Source organism: Calonectris borealis, chromosome 7 (assembly GCF_964195595.1).
Source record: "Calonectris borealis chromosome 7, bCalBor7.hap1.2, whole genome shotgun sequence".
Lineage (NCBI taxonomy): Eukaryota > Metazoa > Chordata > Aves > Procellariiformes > Procellariidae > Calonectris > Calonectris borealis.
This window is the reverse complement of record NC_134318.1, coordinates 11,039,695-11,059,586: the sequence shown is the minus strand read 5'-3', so window position 1 is coordinate 11,059,586 and position 19,892 is coordinate 11,039,695. Positions and strand designations below refer to the sequence as shown.

Below are 19,892 nucleotides of genomic sequence, written 5' to 3'. Positions count from 1 at the left end.
GTTGTGTGTCCTAATAACCTAGAAAGCAAATTTTTTTCACAACTTTTATATTTTCACCTGTGTAAAGCCAAATGTCAAACTACATGATGTCGTGTAATGAAACCAAACATGCTGACAATCTAGCTGTTAGACTGTACACAAGTTGTTCAATTACTGGTGGAAACCACCAAGACCAGATTATCATCTGTTTTCTCTACTTCGACAGAACCAATTTGCTGTCACAAAAGAAATCTTTCAATTTCTGGGTTACATCAATTTGAGAGTTACATGAATGTCTTTGGCATGCTTCACTAGCTTTCTACAGTACAGGATTTGTTTAAAGGAAGAAAGAAGAGTGTAAGACAGCACATACAGATGACAATGACAGAATGAAAACTACAGTTAAGTCACTCCACAGGCAATCACAACAGTTCATGCACTAGGATCAACAAGTTGAAAGTTTTACAAACTAGGCTTGATCTCCACGAGGTGAGCCATGAGAGCTCCAGAAACCTGACTGCCTTCATTCTCACCAGTCCTCTTACTCCTCCTCCTCTCACTGTCGGCCTTTTCAATCTTTGATTTTATAGATGCTGCCTCTGTTCTCATGTCTCTAGCAGACTTCGATGTAATGGAAGGCTGGTAAACTTGAGTAGCTTCTGATAAGGATGTGTTCCTTGATGTACTGTCTTCTTCATCATCAGAGACCTCTGACTGCATCTTTTTCTCTTCATCAGATAGACGATCCACAAGCTTTAATGTCTCACCACTAATTCCCTTAAAATATTCAATAGAATGTTTACATACCTCCCTAAGCTGATTTTTCCTTACTTTAACTGTTGTCATGGTGACGGAGGTAGATCTTACCTTTACTGGTAATTTAGAAGGAAGCTGTTTTGGTGTTTCTTTCTCTACCTGCTCTTGTTTTGGCAGGGCTGGAGTTCTTCTAGCTAGATTACTCCTACGTGTATTTTTTACAGGAATCCTAGACCTTGCTTCTAGACAGGGAGAAGAATTATTTTGTTTCGCTTTATCAGGCTTACTAGCCCCTCTCACTTTACTCCCTGTATTGCTTTGGAGATTATTTTGTGAAAAGACTTCTTTTACTGAGCTGGCCTTTACAGGAAGTTTTGATTTTCCTCTAGCCCCTACCAACTCTGTTGACTTTTGCTGCTCTCCGTGTGGTTTTTGCTTATCTCTTACTCTGTGTCCTTGTGTTGTCCCTGTACCTTTTCCTGAAGTGCTTTTCGCTTGATTAGCTTTCTGGCGGGAACATTTCGGTTCCAAATGTTCTTTTAGCACTACATTACAGGTAATATCATCTGTAGGGACAGCAGATGAATCCAAATTGTTGTTGTTATTAAAATTATCTTTTGGAAAATCAGTGTTTTCTGTTTGCCTACAGCTTGTCTGGCTAGAAGCTGAACTCGCAATCACTGCTACAGTTTCATTTTCTAATCCCTGACCACTTGGCATCACAGCTTCTATCTTATCTGTCACTTCGCCAGGGCCATCTTTCTTCAGAGTCATGGTGGAAGCAGTAATTCCCATTTTAATTGGTGTGCGCAATTTGGGATCAACTTTAGAAGCGTTTACCGCTGCCGATGATTTTTCCAGTGAGTTACTACCAAGTGTTTGTTCCATGCAATCTCCACTGGCCTGGATGATGGGCTTATGTTCAACTGCTGTTGTTTCTACTGGTGTCTCTAAGTTTGTTTCTACAGTGTTGTCCCCTGCCTGTGGCTGTGTGATGGCAGTGACTGTACTTTTATCCCCTTCCCCCTTGTCCCCTGACTTCCCTTCAGAAGTATGCTCACCAATCTGAAAAAATTGGAGTCTTTCTTCAACAAAATCCCTCTTGCTCATGTCAATTGCACCACTGCGAGTCATCTCAAACATCTTCCCTTCATGAAATGGGAAGGGGTTGGGCTCGCTAGTTGGCGTACTTTCATCTGTTGGAGTTCTGGCTGGAGTTGTGTCAGGTGTTGTGGCTTGAGATCTGTCTTCCACTGCCAGACCAAATGGCTTAGCCTCATCATCCCTTGATTTAGTCTCAAACACTTCATCGTCACCTCGGTTATTGGACCACGGATCAAAATCTAGACTCTTGGTGGCCACCGTTTTGAAAGGTGTTGCAAATTCTTCGTCTACTTTGTAACTGAAATACGTATCAGGAAATACAGTCCTGTCAGGGTGTCTGCCTTCCAAAGTGAAAAACTGTGCCCCTGACTTCTGTTCGCTCTTATCTCCGGCTTTTTCAGAATCTGGACCCTTCGAAGGTGCCTTGTCTTCTTCAGGGCCTACCTTGCCTTCCTCCTCAATGACTTCAAGCTTACTCTGGCTAAAGCAGCGATCAGTCTGCTTTAGAATGCCTTCTGTAGTCCATACATCCTTTTTGGTTTCAACTGCCGGACCTGCAAGTTTAGAGTCACTCTCAGTTAAACCATCATCTTCATCTTGCAAATCATAACCGTCAAGAGAGTCAATCTCTGTCGCATCAGTGTCATGGGAGAATTCTGCAGTGGTTGCTATGGAACACTCTGTGACAGACTGGTCATTGTTATTCCCATTTTGCACTACATCATTCTGGGGTGAATCAAGCCCAATGTCAAACTCATTAGGTTTCCCAGAAGTGGGATGTCCTAACTCTTTCTGCTTCTCAATCTTTTCAGGGGCTCTGGGTTTTGAGGTTTCTTTCTGGTCATCTTCCAGTTCTTTCAGTTTGAATGTATACTTTTTAAGTGGAACAGGTTGATAGAGAGATTCATCATCACTGGAGTCACTGACATCTGCTCCCGGTGGCACAGGAGACGGCGGCTGTACTCTTATGACAGGTTCAGCCAGTTTGCATTTGTCATGTTCATCTTGCAAGTTCACTTCTGTCATCTCCATTTCACTCTCAGTGGAATAATGAGGCTTCTTTTCTGACTCGCCTTGATCTGCATCCAGTGGTGGAGGAGGAGGGAATTCAATGTAGGCAACTCTGTTACCTTTGGGTCTTTTGTTAGAGTCCTTATTTATATGACTAGGTAATGCTTTGTCAATCTGTGGTTCCTCAACCTCTGCCTGTTTTACAGATGTTGACTTAGCCTCTGCTTCCTCCTCTGATTCCTCAGATACCTCAGGTATAGGACTGGGCTTGCCTGGGATATAAGCTATTAGTGAGTCAGGTGTTTTAGATGTAAACTCGTAACTCACTTCTTCTGAACTCGGTGTTTCTGGTGTTAAAGGGCTTTTACCAGAGCTATCTATAAAGGACACTTGTTCTAGTGTGTCATCTTCTGGACTACCTTGTGGAGAAGGAGGTTGTTTTTGCTGTCTAGCTGTGTAAAATGTCCCCCTTGTCTCTTGTACTGTCTTACTCTCCTGACTGACAATTTTTTTAATATTTCCTTGTTGCACCTCTTTCTCATATTGCTTTCCTACTTGAACAAAACTGACATAAACAGGTAAGGTTTTAATTTCTTTTACTCCCTCAGTGCTTACTAGTGGTGCAACTTTATCCAAATAATCACTGGCACCGGGGTCAACTAACTCACTCGAAGGAAATTCGTTTCCTGGACTACATTCTAAAGAATCTGGTGATTTGCTAGGGGATATCTCCATTTCCTCAACAGGAGGACTTAGACCTATCGAGCTCTGCTGCTTGGTAACTTTTCTGATTTCTGAATGCTTTATTTTTTCATCTTCCACATGATCAATCTGCCTCTCAACTTTCTCCTTAATCACAGCTGATTGGGATACTTTAGCTGAAAGTTCATAGACACCATCAAGCATGGTTCTCTTCTCCTCAACAATTCTGACTGGAATATGGGACACAGCAATTTCTTCTTTCCTTTTGGATATTTTATCAGCCACTTCACCATTACGTTCCCCCTCCCTGACAACAAATTCTCTGTATAAAACCCTTTTTGAGGGAGATTTTACAGTCAGTTCCTTCACTTCTTCTGAATGAATTCCATTTGCTGCCAGTTTGTGCTCTGTCACAGTGATAAATTCACTTTTTTTGTCAGTTTTAGCTTCAGCATGATCAACATGGTTTTCTTTTACTGTATCTGGAACCAGCACATGTGAAAGTTTTTCTTTTTGTGTTTTATGATTAGAAGTTCCAGGACTTTCCCACGTCCTATAGATTTTTTTGTCCCAGTGTCCCTTCGTTGTTGAGTCTGAGCCATATGCCAGGTCTTTTGCCTGCAGTTCTGAAAAGTATTCTGGCACGCCTTTTCCCATCTCCGTTCTTTGTTTTTGTGTGTCTGAAGCACGAAAGTCTTCGATAGCTTTCCCTTTACCTGGAACAACATCTTCCTGTATTTTCACCTCTTTCTGTAAAGCTGTGCTCCCGTCAATGACCTCTGCTTGCTTTGCGTGTTTCTCTCTGGAATAAAACTGATACACTGGTAACTTACTTTCTTGCAATTTCTTTACTGGAATTTTGGACTGACCATCCAGCTTTTTTTCTTCTTGAGTTACGTCCTTACTCCTTGAACTTATACTTTGTTCAAATTTAAGCCTAATGGAACTGAGCTTTGATTGCTTCAGCTGAAATCCAGTCTGTGAAACCTCAGGTACTCCAGTCTGCTGAGCACTTCCTTTGTGTTCCATAGTTTGTTTAGAGTCCTCTGGAGGTTGCACAAATATCCTTTTTTCAGGACTGCTGGGCAAACTGGACGCTTTTCTTTCATCCACCGTCGGAAAGCATTTCCCATCATGTGCATACTGCTTCACCTTACTCCATTCGTCACCGGACGATGGTAATTCAGAGAGCAGAACTTTCTCAGGGCTGCTGCTGGCAGAGCTCTGGCTAGAATGTATTTCTTTGCCATTTTTTTTATGCTGCTTTTTCTCCGGAGACTGTAGCTCATCATTCAACTTCTCTGTTTTATCCCGAAAAAACTGTGATACTTCAGTCAGTTTTTCTTCTGCCTCTTTAACAGTCCTGTCCACCCTGTCTTCATATATCAACTTTTCTCTACCTCTGTCTAATCTGTCCTCAGTAAAGCGCATCCACATCGCATGTTTTGGACTACTAACATCTCCAGTGTAGTGTAATACTGTCACTTTATCATAATGATCATCTTTAGACATTTTACCTACACCATTTTCAGATACATCTTTATAGATTTTGGAGAGAATCTCTTTTTTGGGGGCAGTAGCTACTTTTTCTCTGCATCGTTTATCAGACCCCTGTAACTCTGCACTAAGGGGTAGAGCATGGTCAGTAACTGACTCCTCAGTATCAGAATGAGACACATCTAGCTTTTCTGAAAGAAGCATTTTCTCAGCAAACCTGTAAGACTCCCCTCTTAGTTCTGACAACTCATCATCATGGTATTCTATTGAGTGCTGACTCAAAAGCTTCAGTGTTTTGTAAGAGTCATCAGACATGAGTTGAGCAGAACTAGGGCGACTGTCTTCTTCCTGGGACACGGGAGTGTTAACTCTAGAGGATTCCAGATAAGAAGGAAGTGACTCTTCGGCCGTGAGCTCCTCTTCTTCTTGCTGACCTTGTTCGTCTGAACAAGGAAAAGCATCATGTTTTTCCAACTCTTTTAAGTTAGTATCTCCCCGAGGTAAGTCTTTCTGATATACATACATTTCTTTTTCTGGATGCTTTTTTGTTTCTCTAATAATGACTTCAGTAGGTTCAGCCTGATTACCTTTTTCAATATGGACCTCTATTATTCGCTCCAGTTTGGGTTTCATTTTGCTGTCCTTCTCTGCATGTTGTGGTGAAGTTTCAGCAGACTTGCTAACATCGGATGTTACTGATGATTTATGTTCAAACAGACCTGCCAGTTCTTTGGAAGGGTCACGTCCAGACTGAAAGGCTTTCATTATGTCATGGACAGACATTGTTTCCTCAATTCTTTCAGACGTGCTTTCAGTGCTTGGAGGTTTATGATAAACCATCCTAGTTGTCGTAGTGATATGAGTTTCTTCTTTTACTCGGACACCTTTACTAAGGACACACTTATGGTCATCTTCTTCACTGGTGCTGGCTTTCATTTGAAAAGCTTTAACCTTCTCTTTAATAGATCCAGCAGGTTTTTGCTCTAGCTCCATAAACGTAGGGGTAGGTTTCGAGGCCGGTAGCTCCTCTGCTTTCTGCTCTGGAATTTCTTCGGACGATGGTTCGTAGCTGCGGATAACATGAACTACTTCAGTTCTTGTTTCTGTAATGACAGGAGGGATGGGTACATCATGGAAAAGTGGTTTTGGCCCTGTGCTTTCAGCACTTTGTGGGGCAGAAGGTGTCTTTTCACTCCTCGTTTCAAAGCCACTGTCAGATAAGGGACTTTTATCTTGATCGTGTTGAGAAAAGTCATCTGGAGACTCTAAAATAGTATCTGTTCCAAAAAAGGAATCTGCAATTTTACATAACTCCTTTTCTGATGTTGAAGGCCTCATGGAGGCTGGAGGCATTTTAAGTTTATGTTCCTGCAAAGCAATAGCTGGTTTTAAAATGCGTTTTTGTCTCTCTTCACCTTCTTTTTTCCCCTCTTCAAACTTGTACTTTATGTTTGTTAATGAACTGCTACCAATATCATTTGCTAAGTAATCAATAACTTTTGACAAGCTATAATCCTTTTCCGACATGGTTTTAGTTTTAATTTGGACCTTCTCTGGAACAGATATAGGAGGGCTTGTCAAAGCTTGCTGTCTCGCTTCATCAATCTCCTCTGTACTGAACTCTACCCAGTCATCCTCAGACAGGTGTCCTTGATCACTTTTGGATACTTTAGCCGACCCTTTACTTTCTAAACACACATCTTTTTTCAGAATCTCACTAACTTTTACTAAGTCCTCTTTTACTTTCTCAACAATTTTAAAGGGCTCTTCATCATCAATTCTACCCTCTTTTGGTATCTCAGGTTGGAACGGTTTGTCCTCTGCGACATCTGTCTGCAATATTGCAGTCATTCTTATTAGATCCTCTTTCATTTCAGCAACATCTTTCAGTATCTCCTGACTGGAGGATAAAGAAGATGGTGTGGACAGTTTGAGAGCAGAGGGTGCTAAAAACAAGGATGATTTTATTGGAGATGAAGTTCGATTAAAGGGAGGCTGTGTGCGTGCCTCTGTAGTCAATGTTTTAATAGGCGACAGTAACGCAGCAGCTGATTTTGTAAGTGAAGACGACTCTGGGAGCTTCTTTAATGCTGGTTCAGACAAAACATTGACTACAGAATATACCGGCACTGTTATCGTTGATGAAGTTACTGATGAGGTAGTTGCAGATATTGACCCAAGGGCTGTGTACAAAGCACCTGCAGGAGGAGTTCTCATTGACTGGAAAGCTGATGGTGCTGAAGACACAAATGACCTGAGTGGAGAAAATGACATTGTTGTAGCTGTTGAAAACACTCTCTCAGCCGTGTCAGCAACTGCATTAGCAGCACAACTTGCAGAATGTGCAGCTGCAGCAATCTTGTCTTGAAAAACAGCTGCAGCTTTGGATCCATTTATTAAGTTGGCAGAAGATGGGTATTTCAGAGGTGACACAGATCCATTAAGCAATGGTACATCTGTGTGTCCAGGTACATGTTTTGCAGGCGACGAGAGAGACGATGCCATCATGACTTTAGAGGATGAAACAGCATCAACTGCTGACTTAGCAGGTGACACCACTGACTTTAGCGGGGACGATAAAAGTGAAGATGCTGATGTGATGACTGATTTAAGTGGCAAACTTGAAGAGTACATGTTAATGTTGGATTTGGGGGATGCTGGAGGCGTCATGGTTATGGATGATCTCTCCAAGAGAGATCCTGCTGTAGTCACTGGAGATGTCCGAGAGGGGAATGTGGTAGTGGATGCCAGCCCTTTTAGACTAGCGGCTTCTGTGACTGCGGGAGCTTTGACGAAAGAGCCTGAAGTAACCTGCATATTGTATGGAGGCTGCGATACCACAGTTTTTATTGGTGAAGAGATTGTCCGAAATGATCTAATTGGAGATGCTACATCACTAACAGATTTAACTGAAGACGTGGTAGAAGCTCCTAATGTGGATTTGATTGGAGAAGTAGAAGAAACAGACCATATTGATTTTAATGGGGAAGCTGTAGGAGTGTTAGAGGAAGAGCTTGATAAGGAAGTGAAGCCTGATTTGGTTTGCCCAGGCACTGTAATTGGAGCTGTTGTCCATGACTGATATGGTCGTGTTGAAAAGAATGGCTTGTATGAGTAAGTAGCAGGTAGGGATCTTGTTGCTCCTGCACTCCGTTCAACTGTTTCTTAAATTTTTAAATTAAAATCAAACATAAATCAACAAAAATGATTGAAAAACAGAGAGACCAGAGAAGAAAATTGGTCAGTAAACGTTGTAATATTACAAAAAGCAAGTACAATTGTTTGCGTGAGTTAGGATGAAGGAGGCAAAAGAAGATTTAAAAAAGGAAAGAAAAAAATAGGAATGAGCCATATACTGATGACTGGTCCAAACCAAAAGCAACATGAAATGAAAGACAGAAAGCACATAGCAACCAAATCTGCAAACAATGAAGAACAGAAGACACACAGAAGGAATCCATAAGGTAAAAATAAAGCTACATTAAAATTTCTTCTCTTACTTCCTATTGACTTTCTGATGTGCTATTTCTGAAATATTCGTATCGGTTCTATTTTGCCTGTTTAGGTATGTCTCTGCTTTGCGCAACTATTAGAATTATCCTTTTAATAATTTCTGTTGTTGTTGTTCTATTCAGGTATTGAACCTATACAAAATATAAACTTGTGTAAAATGACATTATAGAGCTAAAATCTTTTTTTTAAACCACTCAGAACTATTTCATGCAGAACCCAAAATTCCTTTAAGTGACAGGCAATTGATGTGCAAACTGTGAAGCAACTGGAATAAATTCAAATCTATATCTCCCATGCACAATTCGGATATGCTTCACACTCACAAAGCCAATAAGAGCAAGAGCTTTTCTGAGTCAAGTTTTTAAAAAAATAATAAAAATAAAGAAAGGAAAGGAACTTTTGCATTTGTTTCTCATGCGATATTCCTTTTGTTTGGTAAAAACTAAAGTAAAACTTTACATGAAATGATTTTAAGAAGCATATGTCATACATGAAATATGGAAAGTATGATATATGACAAACGTGAGCAAGCAAAGCAACTGAATCAGTTTTTATTCATGCACAATATATCATGTCAAAACAAGCACAGAGATTAATACACTTTGTATGCTGTATTAAGCACAAATATGTAAACCTTACAAAATCATTTCACAAAAGGCCATTAAAAGAAGAGTACACTTTTTCTACAAGATGTAGTGTCTTGGTACCTTTTGAGGAGATTTCTTGTATCAGCTCAAAGACAGACCTGTTCAACTTTACATTTCTCAAAAGGTAACATTAGAAAAGCAGTCAAAGAACAATATATTATGCAAAAACTTCCTGGCAAGGACAAACCTGTTAACAGTTATCATCCCCCAGAACACTCAACTTATTCATAGGCATTTTGAACAAAATCATCATCAATCACATTTTGCATCACAGGACGTACTCATGCCAGAAGAAAGTATTTCTGGGAATACCATTACAGCATACATATCCTCTGATACAGAATAACATTCGGAGAGTTGACATTGAAAGTAACTTAGAGGGCTTTTTTTTTTTCTTTAAAGTTGGAGTTAGAAATGGAGCTAAAATATCCAAACAACTTATTCAACATACCTTTCTCTGAAGTTACACTAATAATTTGTCAAACCTGCTTGATCTGTCTTATAGACAGAGAGTAAGTTACAGTGAAAGAAGCTTAACAAGGCTAATACTAAACTGTTAAAGCACACACAATCTTATAGAATGGTGAATATTCAGTATACCACAGGTCCATATCCTGCAAGGAGAAACGTCCTGGTCCTATAGAAGCCAATCAAAGCCCAGAAGGCGATGTGGATGGCTGGCGATAGTGCAGTTTGAGAATATTTAGGTTGAAGAGAGCTTGAATACTAGGCCTGACTGGCACAGCCTATGTCAAGAAACATCCATTTTTCCTTGCAATCTTATTTCTAAGTGCCAACATACTTCTTCTTCCCCCCAAACAAGAAAACATAGTGTATTTCATTAAATGAGCTAGACTTTATTATGAAGATTAATTAGTAGCAGCTGCTAACATTCACCAAAAGTTCATAGTCCCAAGTCCAAGAAAAAAACCCCAAAATCACTATGAAAAGAACTAACAACAAAACAACTTGTTCAGCAGTTTGTGTTTGGAAATGTCTTTACAGGGTCTCCACTGCGATGTGATGAGCCAGTCTATCACAACTGGCTAGTGAGGCAATCAAACCAACAGGCTCCCCTCTTAACTGCTCTTTCTCCTGTTAAATCATGGATTCAGACATGTTTAAGATGCTTTTTCTGTGCTCCTTACTGCAGTTGAGAAGAAGAACTGGTACAAAGGAAATTGAGTAATTTACCAGTGTGTGCAGCTATGACATAACTCAAACAGCAGGGAACTGGGCAATTTTACTATTTTGAAATAGCAAAGAAATCCCCACAACCATGCAAGTCTTTAGAGTGGGATAATATTCTAAAGAGTGGTTTTATATAACAGCCCTTTTTGGCTACTGGACACTCTTGGCCTTAACAGTTTCCATCACTCTGCATCCAAGATTTTATCAGAAAACAGATGTTAGTTACTACCTTCTGTGCATGAAACTACACTTCCTTGCTTGCAGCTGGTAATTGAAAGCGCTGAGTGAACCCATACAAGTGGCCCTCGCTCAGCCTTGCTCCTCTTCAGCTGCAAGGAAACAGCCAGGACCGAGCAGGTTTAACCCACTGCAGCACTCCTCTTCTGTGGGGACCTCACTGCTGGGAAGAGACGAGGGGTCTTTGGTCTCTTTGGTCCCTTTGCCTGAGCAGGGGTAAGGACAGGGAGGCAGGGGAATATCCCATCTGCCTTGCTCTCTTCTGCACTGGCACTGACAGGGGTGCAGAGGAAAAAAATCTGTATGTGTGCACGGGCACGCACGCATAAGCCTGTGTGAGTAAAAAGAACAACCCCTGCTGCTACCAAAACTGCGGGAGCTGTGCCATCAAATTCACTGGAAATAGGTGGAGGTTCATCACTCGTATCCAATCACTGGAGCAAATACCCTGCAGTGTAAAGCAGCCACAGCAGCAGTCCTGGCTCTGTGTTGGGTAGTGTGTGCTCTCTGGAAGAGCTGCACCTCTGAGGTAACATCCTCCCCTCGCACCAGCATGGTGCAGGTGGTAGTGACAGTTGCTGACTACATGCTCCATGTGCACAGGACGTGGTGCTCAGGCTGATGGCCAAACCACTATCTACGATGTTTCCTGGCAAACACAATCACTTTTGATACCCTTTTTGGGTAGCTCAGAGCCTTAAGTAGTAACCATTGCCGAAAGGGATAGAATAGTTAAAGAACGGTCAGGAACTTCTACTGTGTTAACCCTTTTTTTTTTGAGTACCGCTCAAGTGGGTTTAGGTTTTTTCCCCTCCAACTTTTTGCAAATGAGACTTAATGGATAATATATAAGACTACTTTTTCTTCTTTTTCAGTGAGGCCTGAAAAACTAATTGTAAGCAACATACACAGTCATCAAACTCCTTTCAAGCAACTTCCTTTTCCCTCTCTCTCAGTTCCCATCAAGCCTTTCACGATACCTTAACAGTCCATCAAGATGTCTCAGCAGATCTGATAGCTTCTTCAGATGTTATATGCTTGAAGTCTTCTTCCAGGCCTGAGAAGTGTAATATATTCTGGAGCACATCTGATCCAAAGAAGCCATAGATCTTACAGGATAATTAAACAGCAGCCATCCAGTGGGAACTCCCAAGACCAGATGAAGTTTGTCTATGGATTTTACGGAATTATTTCAAAGGGTCTGTTGCAGGGTAGCAACTGAGAAGTCACGAAGGAAAAAAAAAGGCAAGAAAAAGCCTGGGAATGGGGAACAATAGCAGTCAACCTCAGACAGGAGAGGTGAGGGAAGAAAAGCTAAGCCAAATACATTATTGTATTTAACAGGGAAGGAAAGGAATGCCACAGGCCTGGTCAAGGGGAACATAAGTTTAAGAGGAAGCAATGTGTGGTGCCAAGGAATAAAAAGCATCTGCAGGGAACAGAGGAAAAAGGGAAGGGGAGGAGAAAGAAGAGGGAAAATATAAAATATGAGAGAGTCCATTTTGGCTAAGTATCTAAACATTTAAGCGCTTATCTGAATGGCATTCTCCAGCTTGCTGAACTTTTGCGTAACATTCCCTTCTACAGCAGCTCTCTCCAATCTTTCAAAGGGAAGAGGAACAGACTCTTTTTGAAAGCAATTTGTAATCCTCCTACTCTGGAGCTACATGGCATTTTAAAAAATTATTATATTTTTACTTAACTAACACGTGTCATTTGCCAGTCAGGATTCTTCAAGCTCTCACAACACAAGAGTTCACAGACCATCCAAGAGTTTTGTTTTAGATAGGTGGGTTTTTTTACAACACAAGAGTTCACAGACCATCCAAGAGTTTTGTTTTAGATAGGTGGGGTTTTTTTTTCTTTTTTTCCAGAGTGACACTAAATACAACGTTTATAGAAAAAATGACTCTTCTTATGAAAAATCATGTATATATGGTTTAGTACTTTGGTAATAGCAACTCACTCATTCCAGGCTCAGTCAGATAGCTGTAGCGCTTACGTAAAGCAAGGGAGACAAAGTTCTGGCGCCGGTCAGCTTTCTCCGTCTGCAACAAAACATAATACTGTTTAGTGTCTTTAGTATCGTTATCCTCCATTTGAACAGAACAATCATTAGACCTCAGCATGATTTGCGGTACATATCCCCACAAGGGAGAATGGATGTTTCTGTTCAGCTTCAGGAAGGCACGCTGAAGCCAAATTTGGGCAAGCAGGCAGGGAATGGACAGAGCCAGTCTCCATTCCTGCCTGCCATGTAATGAGTGTCAGGCACTGTGGAGCAGGGAGCGTGGCTATTGGAGGTGGAAGAAACCTGCTGTGAATGACTACCCTTCTGGAGCAAGCAGGGAAGGGACTGCAACCCTAAGAGATGACCCCATGGGTTCATTCCTGCTCACAACGTCTCTGCTTATGGATAAAAGAGCTTAGATAGCAGGTGTGGCTTATGATCCTGCCTTAAAGTATCTCAATACTATATTATCCCATTATCACTTAATAAACTGCTTCACACTACTAGAAATGGTATGATATTATTCATTCTCTGTAAAACAAACCACCTTTGGCTAGAAACAGGGGATCAACACAAAAGACTACAGATACAGACATAAAACATTCATAAGAGTACCACTTAGACTGATCAAGTATTTATCTCCAAATTAATTTGTCCTGAAAGCACATACACCACAACGTACACTGGCTTTAAAGTGAATACATTAAGGACAAAAAAAGGCATGGGACGGGATTTTTTTAATAGGCACAAAATGCAAAGATGCAGATTAGAAAGCAAACTACTATTGTTAACTAATAAATTGCATCATAAGTCGCTTGCGTTCAGTGGCATAGCTGCTAGTGTGATGTCTTAAATATTAAAAGTCCTTCAGAGATCAGCTCACTTGATTATGTGGCTAAAAATATGGTTTGTTAAGAAAGAAAACTATTGTTATAGCTATATAATAGCTCACTGGGAACAAACCCTGTGGAAACAAAGTGATGTCGTTGCTACTGTTATTTTTTAACATGTAAGGAATGTTTTGGTTTGGTTTTTTTATTATTATTTTAATCAGCAGGTGGCTACTGCTATTCATTTGCCACCAGGAAGAGAAGAAAACTTTGCTGCTAAGTAAATGGGATACATCTATGTAGTTTCTTTTATAAGGTGATCTCATTTATCACTACCTCTAATGAGTAAAACCCGCTCAATTTCCTGACAATCTAATATTGCAGTTTCCAGCAAACAGTGAATTTTTAAGCTGCAAATATCTGAGGTTTATTTGAAAATAAATTTGTAAACAATATTTAGAAATTGCTCTTGGCTATTTTGCTTTTTCAGAAAAATCCAGTTTATCTTCCAGAGTAAAATATTATAGGCCACTATTGTGGCCTCAACAATACTTCTTTCCTTCTCAGAAATACAAGTTACCAAAGCATTGGCAGTACTACTCCAAGAGGTAAAATCATATCCACTAAACTCTTCTTGATTTTGCCAAAAATGGACTTGGTCTGAATTTTATAATTCTATCCTTTTTCAGAAGAAAATTAGTTAAATTTTAGACTGCTATTATTCAATGCTTGGTTTAATTTCATAATATATAATCATGTTTTTTCCACATTTGTGCACTTCTACTGTTTTGCAACAGACTATCAGATATCAAGGATATGGTTATTCTGTAGGTATCATTTCAATGCCACAGTTAAAAATAGTTGTTTGTTTTTTCTATAACATATTGCTTTTCTTCACTAAATCTGAAGGAAATAAAAACAGAAGACAGTGTTTATATTACCTCATCTTCTTGATCTGACTCTGTTTCCTTTTGGTCCCAAGATGCATTGCAGAGACAAGGAATATTATAATGGACAGCAGGGAAAAGAATATCAGGATATGAAAAGGACCAAATTGGGAGCACAAAATGCAAGCTGATTTATACGGCAAAGCAAATCCAAAATGTCAACACAAAAGAAAAACAAAATCCTACATCCAATGCAAATCAACACATGACATTACTGAAAGCATAAACCTATGACTTGCAGGCTGAAGCATGAGCTGTAAACAGAATCATAAAAATTATAGGAACTTGACACCACAGTAACAAGAGACTTTAAAAGCGTTCTACATACAGGAACCCAATAAAACACAAATTTAAAAAGCCTTTATCATGTTCCAAAGCATTCCCATTACTGACATTTCACAGGGTTTCTTTATCACTAGCAGAAAAAAAAAAAAAAGACAAAAACTAAAGGAGCAAAAATAAAATCAAACCCTAAGGAAAATGTTTACTTGTCCTAACAAATACCTTTTTGTGTGCTGGCAGAGTGATATTCAAGTTGCAAACAGCTGTTTGTGGCAGTCCTTTCGTAGTCTTTGGTTCTTTCAAAAATGATAATCGACCACAAGGTTCCTGGCTGGTGTCTCTTACCTAGAAAAGAAATTTTAGTACAGTGTAGTAATATGTAGTAATTCAGATACCTAGAGGAGGTTTGTTTCTGGAGAGTTTCTCAGTTTCTTTCCACAAGAAGCTATATAATGGGTAAATACCAATGTTACTGAGCTGGAGCTCAGCCTGAGGTGCTGAAGGAGAAAAAGTGTTACCATGAAAGAGTTAGATCAGCCTGAAGCTCTCTGGTGGTAAATCCATGCAAGACAAGATGTTGAGTGAGTCCAACCAGACAGTTTCATACTGGGATATTACTGAGAGATATTTTTTGCTCACCTTCATTTTTTTCTGCCATGTTTTGCACTTGTGCTTATCAAAATGCTTAAAAACTTCTTTTGCATGGCAGCTATGATAAGGCTCAGGAAAGTGAGCATCCATTCATGGTAATTTGGAGATGAAGTGTCTGCGCACACTTTTTGGAGGGTGTTCCCCTGTACAGTGTGTTATTGAATGCATCTCCTTTGCTTAGTACCTGGGAAATAGTGATTACCACCAGTAGTGGTAATATTCTGGGGGTCTGACTTGAGATACGGTTTTAATAAAAGGCTGTGAATCCATATATGAGTATTCTGGTCCCAGATCTGCCAGCAGCTCTTTTGTGGCTCCATGCAAAGCACCCTTTCCGTGTTATTCACATATTAAACAATGACACTTACACCCTCGAGGCAAGTTAGTCCTATCGGGCTGAAAAAGTGTTATGACGGGGACGGGGGGCGGGAAATAATCAGCAGAATTATTTGGCTTGTTTTGCTTTTACCTTGATAGAGAACGGCAGTCTATTTTCTTTGAAAGCATAAAAATTGAAAACAAGCTGCTGTCCGCCTTTAGTCAAAGGGGCCAGATTTCCATAGCAATCAACATAAATAGGTTTTCCTTCCAGAACCTATCAAAGCAATAAATAAAAATCAATAAAACCTCTTTTCATAGTAGAACCATGTACATAAGTATATCATGATTTCCCCCATCATAGTTCCTGAGTTTAGCACAAGTGCCCATTCAGATTAAATTCAACAACAAATTAGAAAATCACTATGCATTATGGCAAGGTATTATGAGTGCAGGCAGTTTGGTAAACCGTGAGCTACACAAGTGACTTTTCTGCAGTAAGAATGTGTAGATTTCCTTCAAGAAACTGTGTGTTGGTGACTACATATTCACCACAAACCAGCTCTACTCATGACTGTGTGTCTGCAGGGCCAATGAGAAGGAATTCCAGGTCAGCCATCTGCAAAGCCCAGCCAGGGCTACTCGACAGCAGTGTGTGCAAAACCCACTGAAGATTGGCCTGGGGCACCCATTTGGAGACAGGTCCTCATGCTCCCCCCACCTTGTCCTTTTTTGGCCTCCTTTCAAGAAATTTTTTGACACAGCCTCACTGCGAACCTTTATTTAACTGGGCTTATATTGGCTTTTGCAGGACCTGTTGCCACTTGGAACACATTGTCCATTTACAAGGAGGAAGCCAGCTGTGAGTAAGAAATATACCTCAATGTCTTTGCTTCTTGCAACTTCTTCAAAGTTCTCTTGTTGCTCCAAAGTTTTGTCCACTTTGTCATCAGTCATGCAGAAGCAACGCAAATTGGATTCCACAGGGTCATTCATTTTGGCAAATATCACAAACTTTGCCATATAAGGAACGCATATTAATTCTCTATAAAGTTGTGTTGCCAGTCCAACAGTCTCTAGTACTTGATGGCAGTCTGCGAGCCAAAATCTGAGTGGCAAAAAGCAAACCATTAAATCAACTTTTCATTATGCTCAAACATTGCTTAAGCCTTTAAAGAGAAACCATGTCCTGTGATCCTTGGCCATGTGTACTGTCCTTGCAGACTTCCCAAAGCTGTAATTTTCCTTCTACTTTCAGTGGAGCTTTAACCATCCAAAAATTGGGAATAACTGGCAATGAAATGTTGATATACTTATTTGACCCTTCTCACACTGGTATCTCATAAAACTGTCTATTTTAAGCCTCATTTGAAGCCAAAGTAGGGAAATTGTATTTCTTGTGACCAAACACCATGTATATTGTAATGTGCTGATGATTCACTGTATATTTGATTTGCTAAAACAACCTCCTTTAAAACACATACATACAGCAAAATCACATCTCCCACATAGGTTGAACCGAATATGCCCACAGTGAAGTTTCCCAAAGGGATAGATATTATACTGTTATTTTCTCATCTTATGATTAAGAGTTTGATGACAATTTTGATACAAGTTATAAATATTTTAATTTGTAGTTTGTATGAGTCTTTTCCACAATATTTCAGTCCTGATCTATTTGGTTCTTTCAGCAATTCTCTCTCTTTATAAAGCTTTTTATAGGTGCGAATGTTATGTACTGAATTATAAACTCTTTACCTGGCATACCATAAATTTTCTCCACTAGGATGCATGATTTGTGCAGATTCTGTTGAATGCCTCTGATCAGCATGCAAATCCACTAAGTCCATCAAAATTCATTTCAAACCATGATTTTTTGGCAAATGATATTTTTGTGAGAGTAATTTAACATAATTTTCAACTAAAAAGCCAACAGCCAAAAACTGAATGTCTTTATCTTTTTAAACAAATATGGTTTTATGAATCCCTCCAATTTTTTTATTGAATGAGCATTTCTGTTGCTGTTTGCAGAAAACCAAACCCCTGTGTGGCACCACAGCCTTTAGAGAAACAGCATGTGTGCTTGCCAGGAGACATCACTGCAGCAGAAAAGGCCAGGACAAAGCTTCATGTGCAACCCTGGGTGTGTGGGATGCTGATACATAGTGACAAAGAAGCATCTGGTCCATTACCGCTTCATCGGTCTTGCAAAAGACTTACAGAAAGCCAAAAAACAACCCCACAACTCTGCACTTTGTTAATCAAGGGAAGCTACACCCTAGGTGCATTTGGCAAGCTCTGTTACCATACCTGGCTGAAACATTGGTTGTGAATGAGACACAGTCATTTGAAAACGTCAGCGGAGTGGTGCCTGTGATATCCTCCCACTGTGCAGGTGAAGTACCTCCTATGTAAATATAAACCATGGAGATTTTCTTTCAAACACCAAGCATATACAGACTACGTAAGAATATCTCTATCTTAGGCTATTTTGCTTCACACATAAAAAGAGAACCTAGACAATAATGTTCTCCAACAGCTGAGCTACATGTTATATATTACATTATATGTTACACACCAGAAAATGATGCTGATGTAAGCAAAGTACACACCTACAAGTCGATAGCAAACCTGCTCTTGATATCAGCTATTATTTCTGCCAACTACTTTTACTGACAACCATGTTTAATAGCCAAGGCTGAAATTCTTCATCCTGGCTAAATATAAAATAGCATTTAATATCTGTTGGCAGAGTTCTTTTGCAATTGCATGAGACCAGATTCAGAGACCAGGGAATCAGTGGGAGCCTTTCAAATGACCTCAGCTGGCTTTGCTCAGGAGAACTGATCTGAACTCTCCTGGACCAAACACACCAATGTTCCCTTACTGGAAAGCACGAGTTGTATGGTTATGAGAGTGAGTACAGAAGCACTGCTGTCACAGAACTCTTTGCAAAGAGCATGATTTTCTCTAACCTGTAATGCTACATAAAAGTCGAAGGCTGGGCGTCGTGTCTCCTTTGTACCCATTGGTTATGCCTTCTCCCGACGGAGGCGGCACAGGAATTGTCATGGTTATTGGCTTATGAAATTTTCTTCTTCTTGGCTCCACAGTGACAATGGGACTGAAAGTTGCTTTGTTTCCAAGGATTTTTTTGACAATCTCCTCTGGAACCGGTTGAGCCTGTCAACACAAGGAAAGTATTTAAACTAGAGCTACAAATTGGTTATAGACGTGCAGAACTGTTTTCCAAAAGATAATTCAATTTTCCTTTTATTTTCTGTAGAATTTTATTTCTTTTTTTTTTCCCAGGCAGCCTTCTCCTATAGCTCTCGAGGGTGATTATTAGCACAATTCATGCTTAGTATTTTTCTCAACAGCCCACTTATGATTTCCTAATAGCTAACTTGTAGAGCAAAACTATAAATCTCAGAAGGTTGCCTGCAGTATTTGCTGAGAGTTTTTCAGAGCATGTTTGGTTTTGTTTTTAATTTACAGTCATGGGTGATATTAAATACAATTTCAAAATGCAAAAAGAGGCCTATTTTGCACTTGAGAAGTGAGGACTAGACACTCTGTCTTGGAGATGCTGAACAATTCTCACATCTCTGCCAAACACAAATCCGTGCTCCTGAGGAACACTGTGTACTCCAACTTACCTCTGTACTCAGTGTTTCCTATGCTATTCCACTATTCATTATTAGGAAAGAAATACTTGTTTGGGTCAAATTCATACAGAATGCATTAAGCTATAGAAAAGCTATACGCAAATTTCTGATTTTCTACCTCCAATTTTGTGCCTTGAAAGGTTTCCTAACTTTATTTGGGAAGAAAGGAAAAGTAGCCAATATGGGAAGAAATGCTATAGAATTTTTGTAGTTTTTGTCACGTAAGACCTGAAACTCAAAAGTGACAGACATCTTATGGGAAACAGGGTTTTGCATCTGTTTGCCTTTTTTTTTTTTCTTTTTAAATTTCAAGTCTATTTCAATCAGGCTGACCTGTGACTTGCTGCATTATTCGAACTGCACAATGTATTGATATGCATAGAATATGTAGCTACATTGCAATCTCAGCAGTCACAACAGTGCATATGGAGACATTGTGCTTCCTTCACACTAGAGAGCTCTGGAAAGGCAGCTGTATAACCATAATAGCAGAGCTTCCATTTTCTCAAGATTAATCATCTTTAGATATGAAATATCATTAACAGAAA

General features: G+C 39.9%; 1 protein-coding gene across 1 annotated transcript in view; it reads right to left on the bottom strand.

The window, feature by feature from the left end:
* The window catches only part of ANK3 (ankyrin 3), a 210,693-nt gene that overhangs the window by 26,635 nt on the left and 164,166 nt on the right, over positions 1 to 19,892 (bottom strand). Inside the window, exons 30-37 of the mRNA XM_075154275.1 lie at positions 18,652 to 18,859; positions 17,987 to 18,083; positions 16,556 to 16,784; positions 15,828 to 15,953; positions 14,930 to 15,052; positions 14,420 to 14,446; positions 12,604 to 12,685; positions 513 to 8,213 (exon numbers count right to left, since the gene is read on the bottom strand). Coding sequence (XP_075010376.1) covers positions 513 to 8,213; positions 12,604 to 12,685; positions 14,420 to 14,446; positions 14,930 to 15,052; positions 15,828 to 15,953; positions 16,556 to 16,784; positions 17,987 to 18,083; positions 18,652 to 18,859 — 8,593 coding nt within the window. The remainder of the gene's footprint in view (positions 1 to 512; positions 8,214 to 12,603; positions 12,686 to 14,419; positions 14,447 to 14,929; positions 15,053 to 15,827; positions 15,954 to 16,555; positions 16,785 to 17,986; positions 18,084 to 18,651; positions 18,860 to 19,892) is intronic.